Source organism: Danio aesculapii, chromosome 22 (genome assembly GCF_903798145.1).
Source record: "Danio aesculapii chromosome 22, fDanAes4.1, whole genome shotgun sequence".
NCBI classification, from domain to species: Eukaryota; Metazoa; Chordata; class Actinopteri; order Cypriniformes; family Danionidae; genus Danio; species Danio aesculapii.
The window spans coordinates 17658640-17680155 of NC_079456.1; the positions used below are offsets into that span (position 1 = coordinate 17658640).

At 35.3% G+C, this 21516-nt stretch overlaps 1 protein-coding gene across 1 annotated transcript in view; it reads left to right on the top strand.

Moving 5' to 3' along the window:
* The first annotated feature begins 895 nt into the window (after positions 1-895).
* frem1b (Fras1 related extracellular matrix 1b) overlaps positions 896-21516 on the top strand; it is a 51731-nt gene continuing 31110 nt past the window's right edge. Inside the window, exons 1-12 of the mRNA XM_056447342.1 lie at positions 896-1249; positions 1353-1451; positions 4937-5230; positions 5307-5401; positions 7210-7490; positions 9095-9294; positions 10405-10728; positions 12588-12696; positions 12772-12903; positions 17490-17834; positions 20653-20795; positions 20875-21071. Coding sequence (XP_056303317.1) covers positions 4997-5230; positions 5307-5401; positions 7210-7490; positions 9095-9294; positions 10405-10728; positions 12588-12696; positions 12772-12903; positions 17490-17834; positions 20653-20795; positions 20875-21071 — 2060 coding nt within the window. The 5' untranslated portion in view covers positions 896-1249; positions 1353-1451; positions 4937-4996. The remainder of the gene's footprint in view (positions 1250-1352; positions 1452-4936; positions 5231-5306; positions 5402-7209; positions 7491-9094; positions 9295-10404; positions 10729-12587; positions 12697-12771; positions 12904-17489; positions 17835-20652; positions 20796-20874; positions 21072-21516) is intronic.

Below are 21516 nucleotides of genomic sequence, written 5' to 3' on the forward strand. Positions count from 1 at the left end.
TACATGGATTTTGAGCAAGATTTAATAAACCTGCAAATAAAACCATAAAGGAAAAATTCTAGAAAATATTAATAAGATGTTCTGTGAGTCTGACAGACATTAGATTTTTATTAATTATTTAGAATAAACTCTATAAATGAACAATTAATTGATAGAAATTCAATAAATTAAAAGTTAAAAGGGACATTAGTGTAATACAGTAAATGTCTACTGTCACTTGATCAATTTCATCATATAAATTTCTATGCAAATTTAAAAAAGGATTTTTTAATGAATTTTTATTAATTCCTGTAAAAAAATGAATTATTGATTTTATAATACAAATGTTTATTTTTAGTATTTATTATCAGAGTTATTCCTGTGTTTACTTATTGTAAATTTTTGTCCTATTTAATACATTAAGTTGCTATAAATAATTTTTTTCTCCTATTTATTATTAGATATATTACATGTCTTGATTTTTATTCCCAGATGTATTTATTAACTACAATAAATTGTATTTATTTTATTTCTGACCACTCTTTTATATTTATTTAATTTAATTTAATATATAAATATTTATTTTTAGTATTTATTTTCAGATTAATTTTTTAAATGTAATAAATGTCCTACATTATGTACAGCTCCTCTTTTTCCTATTTTTTTCATATTTATCATTTATTTTACAGTAATTTTATTCTTATTTATTTGTCAATACAATAAATATCCCATATTATTTATTTACTCTTTTTTTTCCATCAGTTTACATACGTGTTTTGACACCTAATTGCAACCTCCCATAGTAGTGACTTCATAAAACCCTAAAAAAACAGATTGAGTGAATTTCTCAGCCCCATGTGGAATCAGCGGGGGTTTCAGTGCAGTGACCGGCCCACATTGATCAGTCTGAGTCTCACAGCAGGACAGAGGCATGTCTTTGTCCCGCAGGTCAGTCTTTAGGGCAAGAGGAAGGTGTTCGCAAGCAGCCTCAGCCACAGTTTGTCAAAACACCTTTGTCCTAAACTTACTTCTGTTTCCCGCACCAACCAAAACACAACTTCCATTTCCTTCTCCACGAAAGCCGAGGGGCCATAAAACATCAAAGCGTTTCCTCTCAGACATTTGAAAAATTGAAAACGCACTGCTAATTCCACTCCTTCCATCTTCTTCAGGGAATAAAGAACATCTGGGATTGTGAACGGAGCTTTTTTTTTTGTTCCGGGAGCTTTGTTTGAGTCACTTTTCCTGTGTTCTAGTGCTGAGTTTGAAGGTAGGACGCAAAAAAACAAATGATTCTGCTGGCTTTTGTTCTTTATCATGTGTTTCAGGGTCTGTTTGTGTTTGGTTAACAGCTCTTTTGTTGTGTTTTTCAGCACGGGGAGGCTGAGGGGTAAAACTGTGCTGCTTGAGGACAACTGAACTGCTCTGTTAGACCACATTCACTGGAGAAACTACTGTGGATTCAGTTGTAGGTATGTTGAGAATGGTTTTTGTGGTTCAAACACTGCGAAATAGGAAGGAATTTACACGCAGGGCTGATTTCTTGGAGGTTTTTGAAGCAAAATTTCTCTGATAGCCTTTACGGATTTCTCTATTCATCTCAACAGGTTAGCATAAGTGTTTGGATGAATAATTGTTGCTTGAATGTCAAAACATTTACAAGAGCATGAGAGAGAGCATGTTTGCACTATGAGGTAAGATTGTAGATTGTTAACCCTCGCAGTGGAATCAAGGGTCCAAATCTGAACTCAAACTTTGAACTTTTTAAGATCTTTAAGAGTTTTGACAACTATTTGTCTAATCGATAGAAGCATTTAAGTTGTTTGATACTTAGTAAGTACATTGCTGAACATAAACAAGATTGGAGCAAAAGTAAAAAGAATAAAACAAATACAAAACAAACTGATACAAAAGCAAAAAAATACACACAACTGATAAAAAAAGCTTGGGGTAAAACTTTATTTTGATTTATTTTGAGTATTAGTAGACTGTCTGCTTATTATCTGCTGATACTGCTCCTTCAACAGATATTTAACTGACTATAAGAAACTTTGCAAGTACATGTCAACTTACACTAACCCTAACCCCAACGCCAACCTAACAGTCTACTTATAATCTAATGAAAATTAGTTGGCATGTAGATACAATGTAACTTATTCAACAAACGGACCATCAAAATAAAGTGTGACCAACTCGAAAAATAAAATGTAATGTATTTAAAATAAATTTTACAAATTTTGTTTTTTATTTCTATATCTTACATACTTTCTTTCTACTAAAAAGGTGTTATACTTGCTCTAACACACTAAACGCCTCACGACACCATCGCAGAATGTCTAGCATGTTCAGTTTTTATTTATATATTTATCAAAAAATAGATTGCATATTTATTCATGGGTGAATAAGATAAATCATTGGTAATGCAAACTTAACTGCCCTTTCTAAAATATTAAGGGGTTTTAAGTAGTTTTATCCGATAGACTGACACAAATATGCAGAAATCTCCATTCTCACAACGAGTTTCTGAGTTCTCTCATCCTTCCAACAGAGTTCGTTCTTCCGAGGTAATCTGGGAACATGTTCAGAGCTGCGAATACATTGCAAAAGCATTTCCTGCTTATTTAAATTCATCATTAATAGTGAAAACAGTTTAATATAGGCTTCTCTGAAACGTAATATTTCACTTAAGTTTTATTTATGTTAGATTATTATTTTATTTAACAAACCAACACAATCTCCTGGCAATTCATGTTTTGGTGCATATAGCGGACTTGTTTTGAAGCACATCACCTCAAATGATATTCGTTATTCTTGTTTATAAATAACTGACCAACAAAAGATACATTAAAATTAGGATACAAATTATTCCAAACGAAATTGGTTTCAAAAATATATTTTTTTCAAGAAAAATATAGCTACAAATTATATTTTTGTTCGTGCCCCTCCACTACTCAACTATACGCGTGGATGATTTATTTCGCTCTGAGGAAAATAAGGATTTAATGAATGCTTCACTGTAAATATATCACAAATCTCAGTTATATATTTGCTAATTTTTTAATATGTCATTATTTTAAAGATTATGTCATAAGCATTTTTCCTTGCTACTGCTTTTATTTGCTTTTATTTGCTTCCAAGTTCAGGCGAAGTGTTTAGCAAACCCATGGCAGGAAAACATACATGTAGATTAAAAAGAAAAATCTTAATATTAAAAAGGAATCATAAGTTTGATTCTATCCATGTCACAAGGAATGTCCTTAAGTAATGTAGCCTAGGTGTAAGCAAGCATGAGTGTTTATTGAGATTGAAATAAGGTAATAAAATGAAATTGAGATAAGAAATATTGTTATAGCAACACTTGTGACTGCTTTGGCACATTTGTTACCCAGGACAATACAAGATTTTATCAAGAAAAAAAAAAACGCATAATCTGACATTCGTGACTTTCGTGACCGACAATAAAAATCGTGTGATCTGACCAGAGCTTAAGGAGCCGTTCACATATTGAGTCTTGCGCTGGAACATCTCAACTTTTCAGAATGTTGCAAATGCACCACACATAATGTGACAAGAACTCACCAATCAGCTTCACTATTTGTACAGATTATACAATTATGATCCTTCACATAAGTAAAAATTAGCTAGAGCAAGGGTTTGTAAGTGGTAGTTCGTCAGAAAGTGCAGATGATGGTTGCTTGGCAGTGACAGATGTCATGGGAGCGTAAACAAAAAAGTACATTGAAAATTGTTGTAGGAAGCCGTGCACTTATCGTTTTCCATGTTGTTTTAGATACCATACGTGTAGGCCTCTAAATACTTTTTGGTTGGCTTATTTCAACGCTATCTCACGGCAATTCGTTACTTTTTGATTCAGTGGCTGATTCATGTGAATTCATACAATCTCATTCGTACAATTTAGTGTTTGCTTATCCCCAAATGAATGGTTGGGTCTAGGGGTGGAGTTGGGTGCCACACCTCCTCTTTAAAATTGTACGTTTTCGTATGACTGAACTCGTACAAATTTGTACCAATTAGCCAGTAAACTGACAAAACATAAAATAGTTACGTTTCCTCATGAGATCAGGCTGTTTATTTTGGGAAAGTTTGATTTTATGATATATGCATTTATCTTCTTTTGCATGCCTGATGATATTTTTTTACTTCCTTTTAAATGCACAGATTCTGTACTCTTTCATAATGCATAATGGCCCTCCCTGCCATATAACAAGGAAACCCCCAAAAAATTGTCAATGGCAAGGAAAAAGTTAATAATTAGCTTTAAAGCTTATGTTGGTGTTACTCACAGCAAAGTTATTATTTATTCTTTGATTAGAGGAAATAAAATGTTCAAAATAACTGAAAAGTAATATACATCCAGACGCAGACCACACTACTTTGAAACAAAAAACAAACAAAAAATCTGATGACTCATCTTGCACCCATGGGCGTGTCCAGATTTTGGTCCAACACTCAAAAAATGACTTTTGCTACTTATTAAATTGAGACGCAATAATTATTTTTAAAACTTCATTATTTTGCTCATTCATTCATTTTCCTGCTTAGTTCCTCATTTATCAGGGGTCACCACAGCGGAATGAAGTGCCAACTATTCCAGCCAATGGTTTACGCAACACACATTTTCACACACACATTTAAATTTTGTTCCTACAGTTCACATATACCACATGTCCATGAACTGTGGGGAAAGCTGGAGCACCTGGAGAAAATCCTGCTTTATATTCAATTCTTAAATTTGTAAAATTGATTAAGTTAACTTAATCGATTTGGTTTGGGACTACATGAAGGAATTGTGTGGAATCCAGCATTTTTATTGGGAATCAAAAGCTCAGCAGAATGAGAATGCATATGTCTCTCACAAAACTGGTCAAAAAGCAATAAAAGGACCACTTTGCTCTTTAACATTAAGTCTAATAATTGATCTTTTTTCCTTGTTCAGAATACAGTTGGAAATGAAATCAAGACTACTCATCTGAAGAAGACGATCAAGGCAAAAAAGATGGGGGTTTTCATCCTCGCTTTAACAGTGCTCACCTCGAGTCACCTGTGGTCACATGTCCAGGCTTTGAGTCTAGTTCAGTTAAACGCAGGTCTTCAAGTAGCCAGAGGCAGATCTGTGTTCATCACAGCCAACGAACTTCAGTTCCACACGGATCACAAATCCGAGGCCTGCAAAGTAGAAGTGGTGCTCAATGAACCCATCACACAAAGAGTGGGAAAACTCTCTCCACAGGTAAGAAAAAACAATTGAGGATTAGTACGTCCCCACTTTTCGTGAAATTTAAAAAATGACTGAAACTGTTTTTCAGGTTTTCGACTGCCAGTTCTATCCAGATGAGGTGAAGTATGTCCACAATGGCAGTCCACTTCTTGAAGAAGACACCGTCATGTTGAGAGTGTACAGGTACAGCACTGTGGGGTCCTTGTCTACATACAGTTGAAGTCAAAATTATTCGCCTTCCTGTAAATTTATGTTTTCTTTTTCAAATATTTCCTAAATGATGAACAGAGCAAGGAATTTTTCACAGTATTTCCTTTATTGTTTCTTCCTTAGAAAGTATTATTTGTAAATAAAACATATTATATGTTTTATTTCGACTAGAATAGAAGCAGTTTTAAATAAAAAAAAAAAACATTTTAAGGTCAATATTATTAGCTCTTTTTGTTAAACAGAAATTGGGGAAAGTATACAAGGGATAATAATTCAGGAGGGCTTATAATTCTGACTTCAACAGCACATACAGTACAATGGACCCTTTTCACAAGACTGTTATGATGCATTTAACGGTCATCATAATCTTAAATCCTTGAAAGTTTTTAATATTTTGATTTTTAAAAAATCGAATGAGCATTTATATGCATTTATGAATGTATTATTACATCTTTGTGTCAAATTACAAAAAACAAACTACCGCTTATGTGAGGTGTTTGCAATGCAGCATCTATGGAGCTGAGACTAAATTTGATGTTATTCTCTCCTCTGGCTGGCTCCTGCTTTTTCTAAACGTCTTGATAACACCATCATGGACTTTTTCTTTTATTATTTCAGCAAATAAGGTTGTAAAGAATTGTTTGTTGTAATCACCAGTTCACTGTGTGTAATTTTAGAATTCAACAAACTCCTGCATTTTTTAAAAATTTATCAGAAAAGGCCAATTCAGCTAAAACACAGAAAAACATTGCAACAGTTTTTATCCTTCAAAAATCATTGATAAGATTTAGTTTGGTGGTAATTGTTTAGTATTGTAGATATGGTACTTGCCTTGAACCCCACACTGCAGTAGCAAATTGTAAATTGTAATTTGTAGTAGTTACGGCTGAGCGATTAATCGAAAAGTAATCAAAATTGTCATTCAGAACCATTGACATTCAATTTTTCCAGGACTAATTTTTTCAATTACTTTCCCTACTGAGTGTGGTCACATGACCCAGCTCTGTTAAAGGCTGAGGCTTACTTCTGCGGCCACTTTGCAGCCACATCTGATCTTTGGTCAAGTAGGATGATCTACTCATTCTTGAGCCTTACTTTGTACTACATTTAGAAAAGATACTGCTTGTTTTCATTCCACACATTGAAAATAATTTATTGTGTTTCCAAAAGTTATTCATTTTCACTTTTGATAAGAAAAGAGTGACTGTTGGTTTTAGGCAATGTGTGTTTTAATTTCAGTTGTTCAGCATTGATGTTCAATAAATAATCATAGATACAGTAGTAGGTAGTGTGTATTTCCTTCAATTATTTTAAATAAAGTAATGCACCCTTCATTCAGAAATCTCTCACTTGTAATATGTGAGCTTATTTACTGTACAATACGTGTCAGTGAACTGTGAGGACACAAATAAAAGAATGAATTAATAAAGTAATCGTAAATTAATTTTAATCGAGTTAAAATGTTCAATTAATCGAGATTTTGATTTTAGGCCAAATCATCCAGCCCTAGTATTATCATTGAATTTATTTTATTATTATTATTATTAATAATATATATTAGTTAGTCTTTAGTTTACTCTTTCGTCATCAGCATTTAGTTTAAGCTGCCATCCAGTGCCAGCATTTTACACCTCAAATTTAGGCCTCAGATTTGCTAACACGATGTGGTCGATTTCTTTGTCCAAAAACAACAATTTATTTCTGTTTCTTCAATTAGCTGCTAAAGCCATTTCCAAGGCCTAATGTGATTTCCATAACATAGATTCTTCTTTTCAATGCAGTTTTACAGACGCTGAGACTTTTGTTGAGTCTGTGCTGCTGAAGATACGTGTGTTTGAGCCTCAGAGGAGCCTCGTGGAGCTTGGAAATGTCCCTCTGGTGGTCCCTGAGTTCTATGGCCTTTCCAATGCCATCAATGCCAGCATCCTTACCTTTAAAACCCAGCCTGATGTGATCTGTACAGTTCGTCTTCTCAGCTCTGAGATCAGCGTGCCAATGCTGGGTCAGCTGGTGGTGGAGGAACCTGGAACAATGGTTGACACCGAGACTGGACCAAGAAAAGGTATTACAGAGTGCATCAGGAAGCTGTTTTTCTGTCAGATCAGGTCTTGGGGTACAACTGACAAAGTTTTACACTTCAGCCAATGAGCTGTAAAGAAACAAGACCCTTAGGATTGTCAATATCAATGTTTTTTTTTTTCTTTTTTTGTCAGTGTTTTTTTGTCAACGTTTCTTAAAGTGTCTGATAAAAAAAAAAATAGACTGAATTATTAGAATTAAATATTAATTCTTTTACAAATATGCCCCAAGCTCTGTTTATCTGAGAGATTTTTTTCTTTACTTTTTTCTCATCATTTTGAGAGAATTTGGAAAAGAATTAATATTTTCCCAGGAGGGCTAATAATTTTGTCATTAACTGTATATATATATAAAAGTGGAAGTAAAAAAATAATAATATATATGAGCAATTCCATGCAAATGTGGACCTGGCCATGAAAACAATTTAGTTTTCAACAAAATACCGAAGCAGTTTCTAAGTTTTTTGTGTAAGCAAGTATTTTACAGTACTTTAGACATACTCAATAATGTCTCTGTCAATGTTTTTAAAAATTTAATTTGATTTACCGAAGTCACACAAGTGGCAATTTCACATCAGTCACATCTATAACGGAGAGGTGTCAAAATATAAAATAAAATAAAATCAATCATGTTTGTTCTATAGTGAGCCAATTCTTATCTTCTTGAGTAGCACAATTTTTTGGGGGTTGTGCAGTTTAGTTCACAGAGTTTCTACAAAGTATGTTGTATACTGAAACTCACAGACTTTTTTCGTCACATCCATAACACATGTTTATTTTGCTCATTTAAAGTACAAAACATGTTTACAGATTGATATTTTTCTGATCTCATAACTCTGTGGTTAGTAATTATGTATGTATATATATATATATATATATATATATATATATATATATATATATATATATATATATATATATATATATATATATATATATATATATATATATATATATATATATATATATATATATATATATGTATGAATGTATGTATGTATGTATGTATGTATGCATATATACACACACACAGTTGAAGTCAGAATGATTAGCCCCCCTTTGGATTTTTTTTTGTCTTTTTTAAATATTTCCCAAATGATGTTTTACAGAGCAAGGAAATTTTCACTGTATGTCTGATAATAATTTTTCTTCTGGAGAAAGTCTTATATGTTTCATTTCGGCTAGAATAAAAGCAGTTTTTAATTTTTTATAAACCATTTTAAGGTCAATATTATTAGCCCCTTTAAGCTATATATTTTTTCCGATAGTCTACAGAACAAACCATCGTTATACAATAACTTTCCTAATTACCCTAACCTGCCTAGTTAACCTAATTAACCTAGCTAAGCCTTTAAATGTCACTTTAAGCTGTATAGAAGTGTCTTGAAAAAATATCTAGTCAAATATTATTTACTGTCATCATGGCAAAGATAAAATAAATCAGTTATTAGAAAAAAATATTCACAGAAGGGCTAATAATTTTGACTTCAACTGTATATATCCAATGTTTTTTTCCTTTTAATTATAAAATAACTTAAACAGTCTGTAAAAGTTTAAGCACTTCTCACCCGCATTTACACTTGTTTAGGACGTCACACTGCAATCGCCTGCCCTGGAAATAAAGCCTGTGACCTCAAGACGAGGCAAGTGGAGTTCCTGAAGACAGACTGCGGTGAATTCCTCTCATCAGGTCTGAAGTACCAGCACCTCAGTCCTCCTTCACCTGAGATTGACTACATTCCAGTCCGACTGGAGTTTCGAGACCAGAACTCCAGAGCCCTGCTAGAGGTACAACAGCCTCAGAATTAGTCATGGGCCAATATAAGATTCAGATGGTATGATAACCTTGGATAAAAATATCATGGTTTCACAGTATAGTCATGACTTCTCTAAAATATGTCATTTCCCCCCCTTTTTCCCCTTTGAACACAATATACTTTATTTTAAAAAACATTTCAAATAATGTGGAACCGTAAACGTGTCAGGCTGATTAATTAAAATAAATCACATACTTTGGCTATCTATATTGGTTTCAAATACACAGATTTTTTTACAACTTGAAAGTTGTTTTACAACACAAGGAGAAAGTGCTGACCTATTGAAACGTATTTAATACTTTATATAAAAGGCTTTTTTGGTGATGGCAGCGTAAAGATGCCTCTCATGTGGAGAATGTAGTCACATGAATTGCTCAGATGTGAGTTTTTCACAGAATTTAACAGAGTGTAAAAATCTTGATGGTTCTGTGGGTCCCATCTATCAAGTCTGATCTTTAATTTGTATTTTCTTTTAGATTCAAGTCAGCTGACTGGCTGAGACATTCTACAGCTTTATTGTCTTTCTCTGAAAGCATTTAGATCATTGTCTTGCTGAAATTCCCACTCTGGTTTCATCTTCATCATCCATAATGTAGATGTTGGACTGAATCAGCTAATATTCATTTTCAATGATGAAGGGCAGAGGGTTACTGATTAACTACTGAGAGATTTCAGCTGCTGTCTGGGCTTTCACTGCCTTTTTACAGCTCCCTTTCTTCATTTGTTCAATACTTTTTCCCTGCGTCATTTAATTTTATTACACATAACTTCATTTGTAAACTAATTAGTTTTGTTTATTTCAGTATATGGATTTCTTTGGTTGTTACCAACATCTGGGAAAAATTTCAAGTCAACAGCACCCTTAGAAATATGTTTTCTGAGAAAAATAGTGATGTGTTCAATACTTACTTTCCCCGCTGTATATCGTAGGAACAGTATAACAGAACATTTAGCAGTTTTAAAACCTTGACTTTTCCAAACCACGGTAAACCTTTAAACCGGTTATCATCCCATGCCTACTCAAAATCAGGTTCATATGAAAACACAACACAAGCATCTGAACGATCACCTTCTTTCCTAGACCGAGAGTGTTTGGATACCAGTATTGATCCAGGGGGCGATGCAGAACCAGCCGCCTCACGCTGCTTTCATGTCCACCTTCATCCTGGAGGTAGATCAGTTCATCCTGACACCGCTGAGCACTGCTGCGCTGGACGCCAAAGATGACGAAACGCCTCAGGACCAGCTCATCTTCAGCGTCACCAAACCTCCAGCTGAGGGATATATAACTCATTTAGATGATCACACCAAAACGGCCTCCTCCTTCACGTGGCAAGACCTGAATGAGATGAAAATCGCATATCAGCCCCCAAACAGCAGTCATACAGCCAGGAGGAACTATGAGGTTGGTGACGAACAGTACTCTGTTGATGTACATTAAAAATATGTGAGACCAAAAATCATGTCTGTTAGCCTAGCTTAGTGGGATATACAGTTGAAGTCATAATTATCAGCCCCCCATTTTTTTGTCTTTTTTTAAATATTTCCCAAATGATGTTTAACAGAGCAGGGAAATTTTTACAGTATGTCTGATAATATTTTTTCTTCTGGAGAAAGTCTTTTTTGTTTTATTTCAGCTAGAATAAAATCAATTTTTTATTTTTTATTAACCATTTTAAGGTCAATATTATTAGACCCTTTAAGCTATTTTTTTTCGATAGTCTACAGAACAAACCATCGTTATACAATAACTTTTCTAGTTACCCTATTCTGCCTAGTTAACCTAATTAACCTAGTTAAGCCTTTAAATGTTACTTTAAGCTGTATAGAAGTGTCTTCAAAAATATCTAGTAAAATATTATGCACTGTCATCATGGCAAAGATAAAATAAATCAGTTATTAGAGATGAGTTATTAAAACTATTATGTTTAGAAATGTGTTGAAAAAATCTTTTCTCTGTTAAACAGAAATTGTGGGAAAAAATAAACAGGGGGGCTAATAATATATATAGCTTGCTGCGATAAGGAAAAACGCTAAACACATGTGGGCATTTCTTCTTTCTTTCTGCCAACACAACACACATTCCTGATATGCGAGTCCCATCTCACACTCAATACACTACAATTATATGGTAAAATACAGCACTACAACATACAAAAGAGAGACCTCGACATAGAATATCACTTACCTTTTTTATAATGATTTGATCAGCTGTAATTTAAATTTACGCTGTATTTTTCCACCTCTAAAGGCTTATTATGCAGTCTCTGTCGCCATCTTCTGGATGGACAACGTCAACCATCTTTGCTCAGTATGACAGGCTCATGGCAGCCGACGTTCTCTCTCAGAAATTATAAATATTTTAAAATAGGCACTATCCTTAAAAATAAACTGCATAGTTGCAATCTAAACAACTACATTCTCGACTAAAAAAGTCTGAAAAGTACATTATGTAGCCCAACAGAAGCAATATTTGTCAAACTGTAGTGTCCTCTGCTTGTTGCTGTATGTGGAAGGTGTAATACACAAGGGTGAAGGGTGAAGAGGTGGTACGAGTTACTGGCAGAATATCGCACGGCTATCAGCTTATCAGTTTCAAGAACTGTTATATAAATATATATATATATATCATTTTTACATTGAAAAAACATGCAAATAATATAAAATAATTCAAAATGGACAGCATGCAACATGGTGTGATGTTCTCCAAAAACAGTATTAAAATATATGAATTAAAGCTGAATAGAAAAAATTGTTATTATGAATAAAAATGACAAAACACAACAAAATGAGATGATATAAGAAATAGACCCTATTTAAAATCAGTTCATACCGTTAATAAAGAAGATAATTATAAATATTAAAATTACTGAAAGATTTTTACATCTATCTAGAGTAAGATATTTTGAACATTATATAAAGAGTATTAGAAAATCTCTATAATATATGTAATATTTACTGTCTTGTTGATACTGTCTTGCTGATACTGTCTTGTCAATACGTTTGATATGTTGTTGCTGATACATTATTGACTGTATCTTACCTGTCTAAAATTTTAACACCTAAATAAACTGGTTGTAACATAAATTTATGAACCATACATCAATTTATATCAACAAAAACACATTGTATAGGCTATTAAAAGCTCTCTTTAGTTCTAGTTACACTTTTTACAGTGTTTACTTCCAGCTAGAAAAGAATGTTGATAAATGTGATGTGAAATCCAGTCAAATGTACTCTAGTGATCCTTTATTTTTCATCCAGGTCGAATTTCAGGCCATTGATGGCTCATTTGCCCCGAGTCCTCCTATCCTGATGCACATCTCCATCCGCACTGCAGAAACAAACGCACCTCGAGTCTCCTGGAATATGGGTACATTAGCAGCACACCAGCAAAAGTGAATCCACTTCTAAATCAGACTGAAGCTAAACACCTTTATCTTTACAGGCTTGGATCTGTTGGAGGGCCAATCCAGACCAATCACATGGGAGCATCTGCAGATTGTAGATAAGGACAATATTGACGCCGTCACCTTGATCGCAATGGACGGTCCACTAAATGGACACTTAAGTGTAAGAGGTAAGCCAATTCCATCCCATGACCTTTTAAGTGCAAACCCGCTCTTTCATTTCTTCCCCATCCATCTTGTGAGCATCGTTGAAGAAACATATGTCCTGCATGGCTTTGCTAATCAGGTGTAAAATGCGACACTTTGCCAGGGGCCGTCCACCAAAGATGGCCGTCTTTCCACTCCAGCGGACTTTTGTTTGCATGGAGCCTGAATGAAGCAGATTGTGAAGACTTATGACAGATGTTCAACACAAGGTCATTTCTCTCCCATTGGACCGTCTTAGCAAGCTTTGAAAACTGGTGACAATCATGTGTCTGGCTGAACGGTTTTATTCAAAGGAATGTTCCAGATTTTCAATCAAAAGAAACATTAAAGTTAATGAGGGTCAAAACAACATTTAGAGTTGGTTGACCAATAGTGAACAGTGCTGGGATAAACAAATAAAAGCCAGTTTTTATTTGGCTTTTACTGTAGTTTATTTCCTGTCCATGTTGAGTTTCAGGTGGTTCATTTGTCCCAAATTCATCACAATGTACAGTAGTTTTTCTTCCATTGGACCATCTAAGCTAATTTGTGGCAATCTTGACTGAAAATTTGCATTCAAGGGAATGTTACAGAATTTGTCCCCCAAAAATTTGTTCAAAACAATGTTTAGATTTTATGTTAAAAACTGTACTGTCCTAGCTTACTTTTTGGGTGAACATTTCTTCTAAATTATAGGTTTTATCACTAAGAGCAGACCATTATTAGGGATTGAATCTAATAATTTGGAGTATTTCCAGGCCAAAAAAAGTATAAAAATCCAAAATGTAATTTCTTTTCCAATGGATCATCTTCGCAAACTTGTGGTTTGGGTTTCAAAAGAGATAATATTCAAATTATATGGCCAAATAATCAAAGAGCACTAAGACAAACTGGTCAGCCAGTAAATAATGGTACTGTAGAAACTTTATTTTTATATCAAGGATTTAAACATTTTGTCTAAATCCTTGATTTTATAATTATGAGCAGAGCAATTTTAGTGACTGAATGTGACGTTTTGCTCCATGCGCTGTCCTGTGAAAGCTGCTGTGTTTTTATTTTGTGTGTTTCTTGCCAAAAAGTATAAAAACCCTAAATGTAATTTCCCATCCATTGGATCATCTTAGAAAACTTGTGGCAATCTTGACTGAAATTTTTAATTCAAGGGAATTCTACAGAGTTTCAGTAGAGATGATGGTTAAATTATATGGCCAAAAAAATCAAAGATGAACTGGTCAGCTAGTAAATAATGGTACTGTAGAATCTTAATTTTTGGGTTAACCTTTCTTCTAAATCCTTGGTTTTATAATTAGGAACAGACCATTGTTAGGTGATTGAATGTTATTGTTAAACCAAGGATTTAGAAGGAAAGCTCACCTAAAAATTAAGGTTCTACAGTACCATAATTTACTGGCTGACCAGTTCATCTTTGATTTTTTTAGTTTGTGGCCAAATTCATCATAATGTAATTTTTCTTCCACTGGAACGTCTTTGCGAACTTGTGATAATCTTGAGGGAAACATTGTATTCAAGGAATTTTTCCAGAGTTTCGAAAGAGATGATGTTCAAAATATAAAGCCAAAAAAATCATAGATGAACTTGTCAGCCAGTAAATGATGCTACTGTAGAATCTTCATTTTTGGGTGAAATCCTTGGTTTTATAATTAGGAGTAGAACAATTTTAGGGATTGAATGTGATGTTTTGCTCCATGCGTTCTCCTGTGGAAGCTGTTGTGTTTTTAATTTGTGCGTTTCTTGTATTGGAGGATTTCCAGGCCAAAAAGTATAAAAATCCTAAATGTAATTTCCCTTCCATTGGATCATCTTAGCAAACTTGTGGCAATTTTGATTGAAAATTTGAATTCAAGGGAATTCTCCAGAGTTTCAATAGAGATAATGGTTAAATTATATGGCCAAAGAATCAAAGACGAACTTGTCAGCTGGTATATTGCTGTACAATCTTAATTTTTGGGTGAACTTTTCTTCAAAATCCTTGGTTTTATAATTAGGAGCAGACCAATTTTAAAGATTGAATGTGACGTTTTGCTTCATGCGTTCTCCCGTGAAAGCTGCGGTGAGTTGTTTTTGTGTTTCCTGGTTTGGAGGATTTCCAGGCCCATTGTGTCAGTCCCTGACAGAAGACCACCTGATCAGCAGAAGCCTCCAGCCTACTCAAACAGCAGCTCCCGCTTCAAGCCAAACCCTTCATTTAATTGGTGTTTACGTGTTGACGTGTCACTTTGTGATCCCTCTGGCTGAGAAGAGTCGTCCTACAACTTTAGCTTCCAAAAGCACGTCATTTTACTACACGGCGATTGAGCAGAAAAGTGAGTTCTGGTCCAAAATAGGCCGGCCTCTCTTGGGAACCTGGACGAGGATTGGGAATTGCTCACGTTGACCTTAAACTCAGGGACTCCGACCCTTGGGAAAGTCCTCAGTCAGCCTTCGGCCAAATGGAAAGCTGCCGACCAGTGTCCTCTTGCGTTGGGTATCTATATGGAGGCTGTTTTTTTGGGCCTGCTGCCCACAGCCACCTTTGGGCCCAATTACTTCCTTGTTTCTCCATTGGACTTGTGGCCGATTCCCCCTGATAAAGTTGCTAATTAGGTTTGCTGTGCAACCAGTCATCATTCAATCTGTCTGGTGACCTTGCCCTTCTGTCTCCCTGGCAAGCAGGAGAAGCTCGGCTTCACGGTGGGCAGCAGCCATCGCCTGGGAAAGACGCCATCTTTCTTTTTATTTTTTCGCAATGGGGAAAAGCCGGAGCCAACGTTTCTGCCTTCAGGCGCAAACAAAACTTAGTTTTCACAATTACATTGAGCCTGTGAGTGATATTGCAAATGGCTTTGAAAGTATTATCTGATTATGTTAAATACTTAAATACTTAAATAATAGTTAAATACTTAACTTTACTTAAACAAAAGTTGTTTAAAGAGATAGTTCACCCAAAATTTATATTTTATCCCCATTTACTCAAATCTTCAAATCTTTATGCATTTCTTTATTCTGTTTAACATGAAGGAAGATATTTTGAAGTCTATTGAAATATAGACTTCCATAACAAATGCTGTGGAACTCAATTGTTATTTCCAACATTCTTCAAAATATCTTCTTTTGTGTTCAGCAGAATAAAGAAATGCATTTAGAACAACAGGTTTAGACCAGGTGAAGTGAGAGTAAATGACAGATTTTTCAGTTTTGGATGAACCATCCTTTTAACTGCTTTAGGGATATTTACACAACACTGCACTGTAAAACCCAAAAAGTTAAGGTAACTCAAACAGTTTGAGGAAACCGATCGCTACAACTTACTCCATTTAAGTTGAAGTAACAAGGTATTTCATTAACTCATTACCTTCAACACTGAGTTCAAAACTGTTTTCAAATGAGTATATTTAACTTTCAGTCAATTTTGAGTTAACTACACTCATTTCATTTGATAAAGTTGACTGTTGGGTTTTCAGTGTGGTTTAAACTGAAATTGATTTATTTTTTATTTCGGTAATTAAGTTTACACTACAGTTTTGGGGGCCTAAAAACTGAAACTTTGATCGTGAATGTTTTTTGAAAAGATAATTTACAATACAAAAATAAATGTTTTTTTTGTGAAATTTTGGCATCAAACGTGTGCATTTCAAGGTATGAACGAGGATTTGAAAAACAAAAATAACAATGGTGGAACTGCATAATACTGATCTAATACTGACAACAAACTATTTTAGTACATTATTGTTGCGTAAATATACCCTGATTCCAAATGTTGATTGGTCCAACAAATCAACAATGGACCCCATTGAAATTCTATGGACAAATAAAACAGAAGACAGTATTATTCAGTTTACACTCTCTCTCAGTTAAAGGGACAGTTCACACAAAAATTAAACTTGTTATCGTTTACTCACCATTGTCATGTTCCAAACTAGTTCTTGTTCCTTGACTTGTTCTGTTTAACACAAAAGAAGATATTTTAAAGAATGTTGGAAACCTAAAACATAGGGTGGCTCAGTGGTTAGCACTGTCACCTCACAGCAAGAAGGTCGCTGGTTCGAGTCCCAGCTGGGTCAGTTGGCATTTCTGTGTGGATTTGCAAGTTCTCCTCATGTTCGTGTGGGTTTCCTCAGGGTGCTCCGGTTTCCTCCACAGCCTAAAGACATGCGCTCTAGGTGAATTGAATAAACCAAATTGGCCGTAGTATATGTGTGTGAATGAGTGTGTATGGATGTTTCCCAGTACTGGGTTGTAGCTGGAAGGGCATCCGCTGTGTAAAACATATGCTGAATAAGTTGGCGGTTCATTCCGCTGTGGCAACCTCTGATGAATAAAGGGACTAAGCTGAAGGGAAATGAATGAATGAATGGAAACCTAAAACTATTGACTTCCATAGTTTGTTTTTCATACTGTGGATGTCAATTGTTACAAGTTTCTGACATTCTTCAAAATATCTTGAACAGAACAAAAGTCAAGAGTGAGTAAATGAATGCAGAATTTTCATTTTTGGGTCTCTTGAAATTCATCAAACATTCAAACAGACCTGTATTCTATTCTAAAACCAGTCCTTACTTATTCATCCAAGGTGGAAAAGGCTTCATGTTTAAGGTCAAGGATCTCCGAGAGGGCGTCGTGGTCTATCATCACTCGGACAGTGACACCACCAGGGATTACATCGTCTTCCGAATCACAGATGGCCGCCACAGCATCAGACACAAATTCCCCATCTACATCCTTCCCAAAGACGACACGCCACCTTTTTTAATCAACAACGTGGCCTTTGAGGTGCAAGAAGGTGGCACGGTTAGGGTGGAGGAGTACATGCTGATGGCCTCAGATCTTGATTCCAGCGACGACTACATTCAGTATCAGCTGATTACCTTTCCCAGAGCTGGACAGTTGATTAAGAAGTCTTCCCCACATGAACCAGGTCAGTTTAATTATACATGTTTATACTACACCCTATGATGCTTTGGGTGAATTATGGAATTCTGTTACAAACTGGGTACAATTAGGTGGCGTCGTTCTCCTTACATTTAATATTAAAAGGTTGTTTGTTGCTTACAGCAGAGCATAAATAGACTGATTTCACGTGGCCGCCATTTTAAAAGTGAAATCAAGGCTGCAGTGGGAAGAAACCCAGAAGTATCGCCTGGAGTCACACAGGAATGTTGTGTATCTGGCTGTATATCTTATCAGCGAAGAAAAAGTGATGCAAATTTATCATTTCTCTGCTTTCCGAGTGACCCGAAGGTCCGTTCTGAATGGATAGTGAAAATAAAAAGGGATATCAGACCTCAAGTTAAGGGAAATAACACTAGTTAGCTAACGTTTTCTATCCCATACACACGTTTTAGATGCCATTTATCAAACTCAATTTTCCTCGCTAACATTTAAGTGCTGTTGAGCGTGTTCTTAAACACCTCTGATTTGCCATAGTATTCACCAGTGCTCAAAAGAAAAGACTGTGATTGGCTGTGAAGGTCATCAGTTCACTGCACTTCACTGATGTTTACCGAGTGCAAACACAGACGAGCGATCCACTGATAACTCAACTGATGTTCACGGCTTTAAAACGCTCCAGTGTCCGCGTATTTGTGTTTGCACTCAGTGAAGAGTTGTGAACCTTCACAGTCAATCACAGTCAGTTCTGTTGAGCACTGGTGAATACTATGGCAAATCAGCTGTGTTTAAGAACGCGCTTAAATGTTAGCGGGAAACTCGAGGATGTGCTACTGTAACTGCATTGTTTTATCGCTCACCAGATTACATAGGCTGAAGTAGGGAACCGGCCACGGTGTTTACCTGGTGCCAGAACTGAAGTCTAGAAGGACACTTAAGCTTATTACTGTAAAAGAGATTGTGGTTTTGTTTGATGCCTAATATGCTTTTAATTGTTTAAATTAAACTTAACTGAATGATATTAAAGTGATGATTACACCACATCTGCACTTTGAAATCACGTCAACATCATATTGTTGCAGTGTTTATGGTGCTGATCCTCTATTTCCGGGTTTCTTCCCACCACGGCCTGGCTTTCGTTTTTTAAAATGGTGGCTGCGTGAAATAAGCGTATAACCACAAAATCTCAACACAAGTCTTTCCGCAGCAATATAACTTGAATACTACTGTACTACAGGAAATAAAAGGAGAAAATTATCTGGTGAACAAAACAAAGGAACTCAAAAGATACATATATATATGTGTGTGATACTAATGGCATGTTAAAATACCAAACATAATGTTATTGATAGATAAAAAATCAACAACAAAGTCAAACACACTTCTTCATCAGTTTTCACTTTGGATATGGACAGTGTTGGGTGTTTTTAGTTGCAAAGTAACTAGTCACTGTAATCAGATTACTTTTCCACAAAAATGTAAAGAGATTGCTTTTCATTTTTATGTAATTTAATTACAGTTACTTGTAATGTACTTGCCTTAAATGCTGTAAATAAATTCAAATTTGTAAATAAATTCAACAGAGTAACAAAATACCAATATGTTTTGCAGAATAATTAAAACTAAAGAAGGTTACATCCATCAAGATGGTTCAACAAGCTTAAAAATGCTTATGGCTTGAGGAAATTAAATAACACTATATGATATGTATGAAATATGCTGTATTGTACATGTATATGATATATACAGGGTGATTCAAAAAGAATACAACTTTGAAAATCGAGAACTCTGCAAAGAAGAAAAGGAGAGCTTAGCTCTTTCTGTCATCGATTTAAAGAAGCTCTGGAGTTTCACACTGAGGAACTAAAAGAAGGAATAACTTCAGCTATCCAAACTGTTACACTCGAGATGCACAGAGAGTGTGGAATGAGTTTGAGTATCGGGCTGATGTCACTCGAGTGTGTGGAGGGGGGAACATCTATGAACTTGTTTTCTACTGAAATAAAACTTTAAGTACTCTTCACATTGATTAATTACCCAAGGTTCCATCATGTTTCTTTGATTAAATACACATTTTCAAAGTTGTGGTATTTTTTTTATCACCCTGTATAATATGTATTATTCTTATTTATTATTATTCCTGAAGTTTTTCATCTTTAATAAAAACTAAAAGGTCCTTCTTGGCTAAAATGTAAACCCTAAAAAGTTTAATTTCTATTGTCTGTGCATTTAGATTTTAAATAGTTTCAAGTAAAGGAAATAATTTACTTATTCAGTAACAGAGTTGGTATTCAGACATAGTAATTAAAGTCATTATAATTTGTAATGAATGACTCTATTGAAGTAACTTGCCCAACACTTGATATTGATTATTTGTAGCACAACTTTATCCATTTGAAATGGCTGGAAGTTTTCCAAACCAGACGTGCGATTGATAATTTGAAATACGTTAGTCACTAGATATGGATTATATTTTGAATGTATCTGTTTAACACTGTTGCCTCACAGCAAGAAGGTCGCTAGTTCAAGTCCCTGCTGGGTCAGTTGGCATTTATGTGTGGAGTTTGCATGTTCTCCCCGCTCCGGTTTCCCCAACAGTCCGAACACATGCGCTGTAGGTGACCTGAACTAAATTGGCCTTAGTGGATGAGTGGGTGTGTATGGCGGTTTCCCTGTACTGGGTTGTGGCTGGAAGGGCATCAGCTGCGTAAAACATATGCTGGAATAGTTGGCGGTTCATTCCACTGTGGCAACCCCTGCTAATCATGGACTAAGCCGAAGAAAAGTGAATGAATGAATGAATGAATGTATTCGAGTTGATTGACATTATACTTCTTGTTAACCAGGTCTCCCAGTCAAGAGTTTCCTGCAGAGGGACCTTTTCCAAGGGCTAATCTACTACAAGCACTTGGGAGAGGAAGTGTTTGAGGACTCATTTGACTTCATCCTCTCAGATGTCCATCAGCCTCCAAACCTGTCAGACAGACATGTAAATGACCCATATCTGTTGTCACAGCAAATTCCATTTCAGTGTGAACATTTGTAACAGAAATGTTTGCTGTGTATAGACTGTGGTGATCCACGTGTTTCCAGTCAAGGACCAGTTGCCTGTGGAAGTTTCCGGAACGGTCCGCTCCATCACGGTGAAGGAAACCGAGGTTGTTTACATCACCCAGAGCCTTCTGCACTTTAGAGATACAGAGCACTCGGATACTGACCTTATGTATGTGATCACCCACCCCTGCTTTAGTCCAGGAAACACCAGGTATGCATACCACAATATTTAATCGCACTAGTAAAGTGAGGTTAAAGGTCTCATGAAATTAAAATAAAGATTTTTTTAGATGTAAGTATATGTATTGTTAGTTTTTAATCTATAAGCTAGTGCACACCAAAATTTGCGTTTAGAAGATATGAAATCGATATAAACATGTAAAGCACGTAGTTTGTCACTTCCGCCTAAATGGACCAACAGTTTTATCCATGTCACTTCATAATTCAGTTTTTCATCAAATCATGACCAATCAAATGCTTTCTAGTGACTTGTGAATGCTAGTGTATGCTCTCTGACAAGCCCCGCCCACTTCAAGACGCTTCACATTTGATTCACAAACCCTATTGGCTTTTTTTAAAGGGGAGGAGCTAAACTGTCTCACCCTCTCTTCAAGTTTTGGTTGATATTACGTCAAACATTAAATAAAAATGCACAT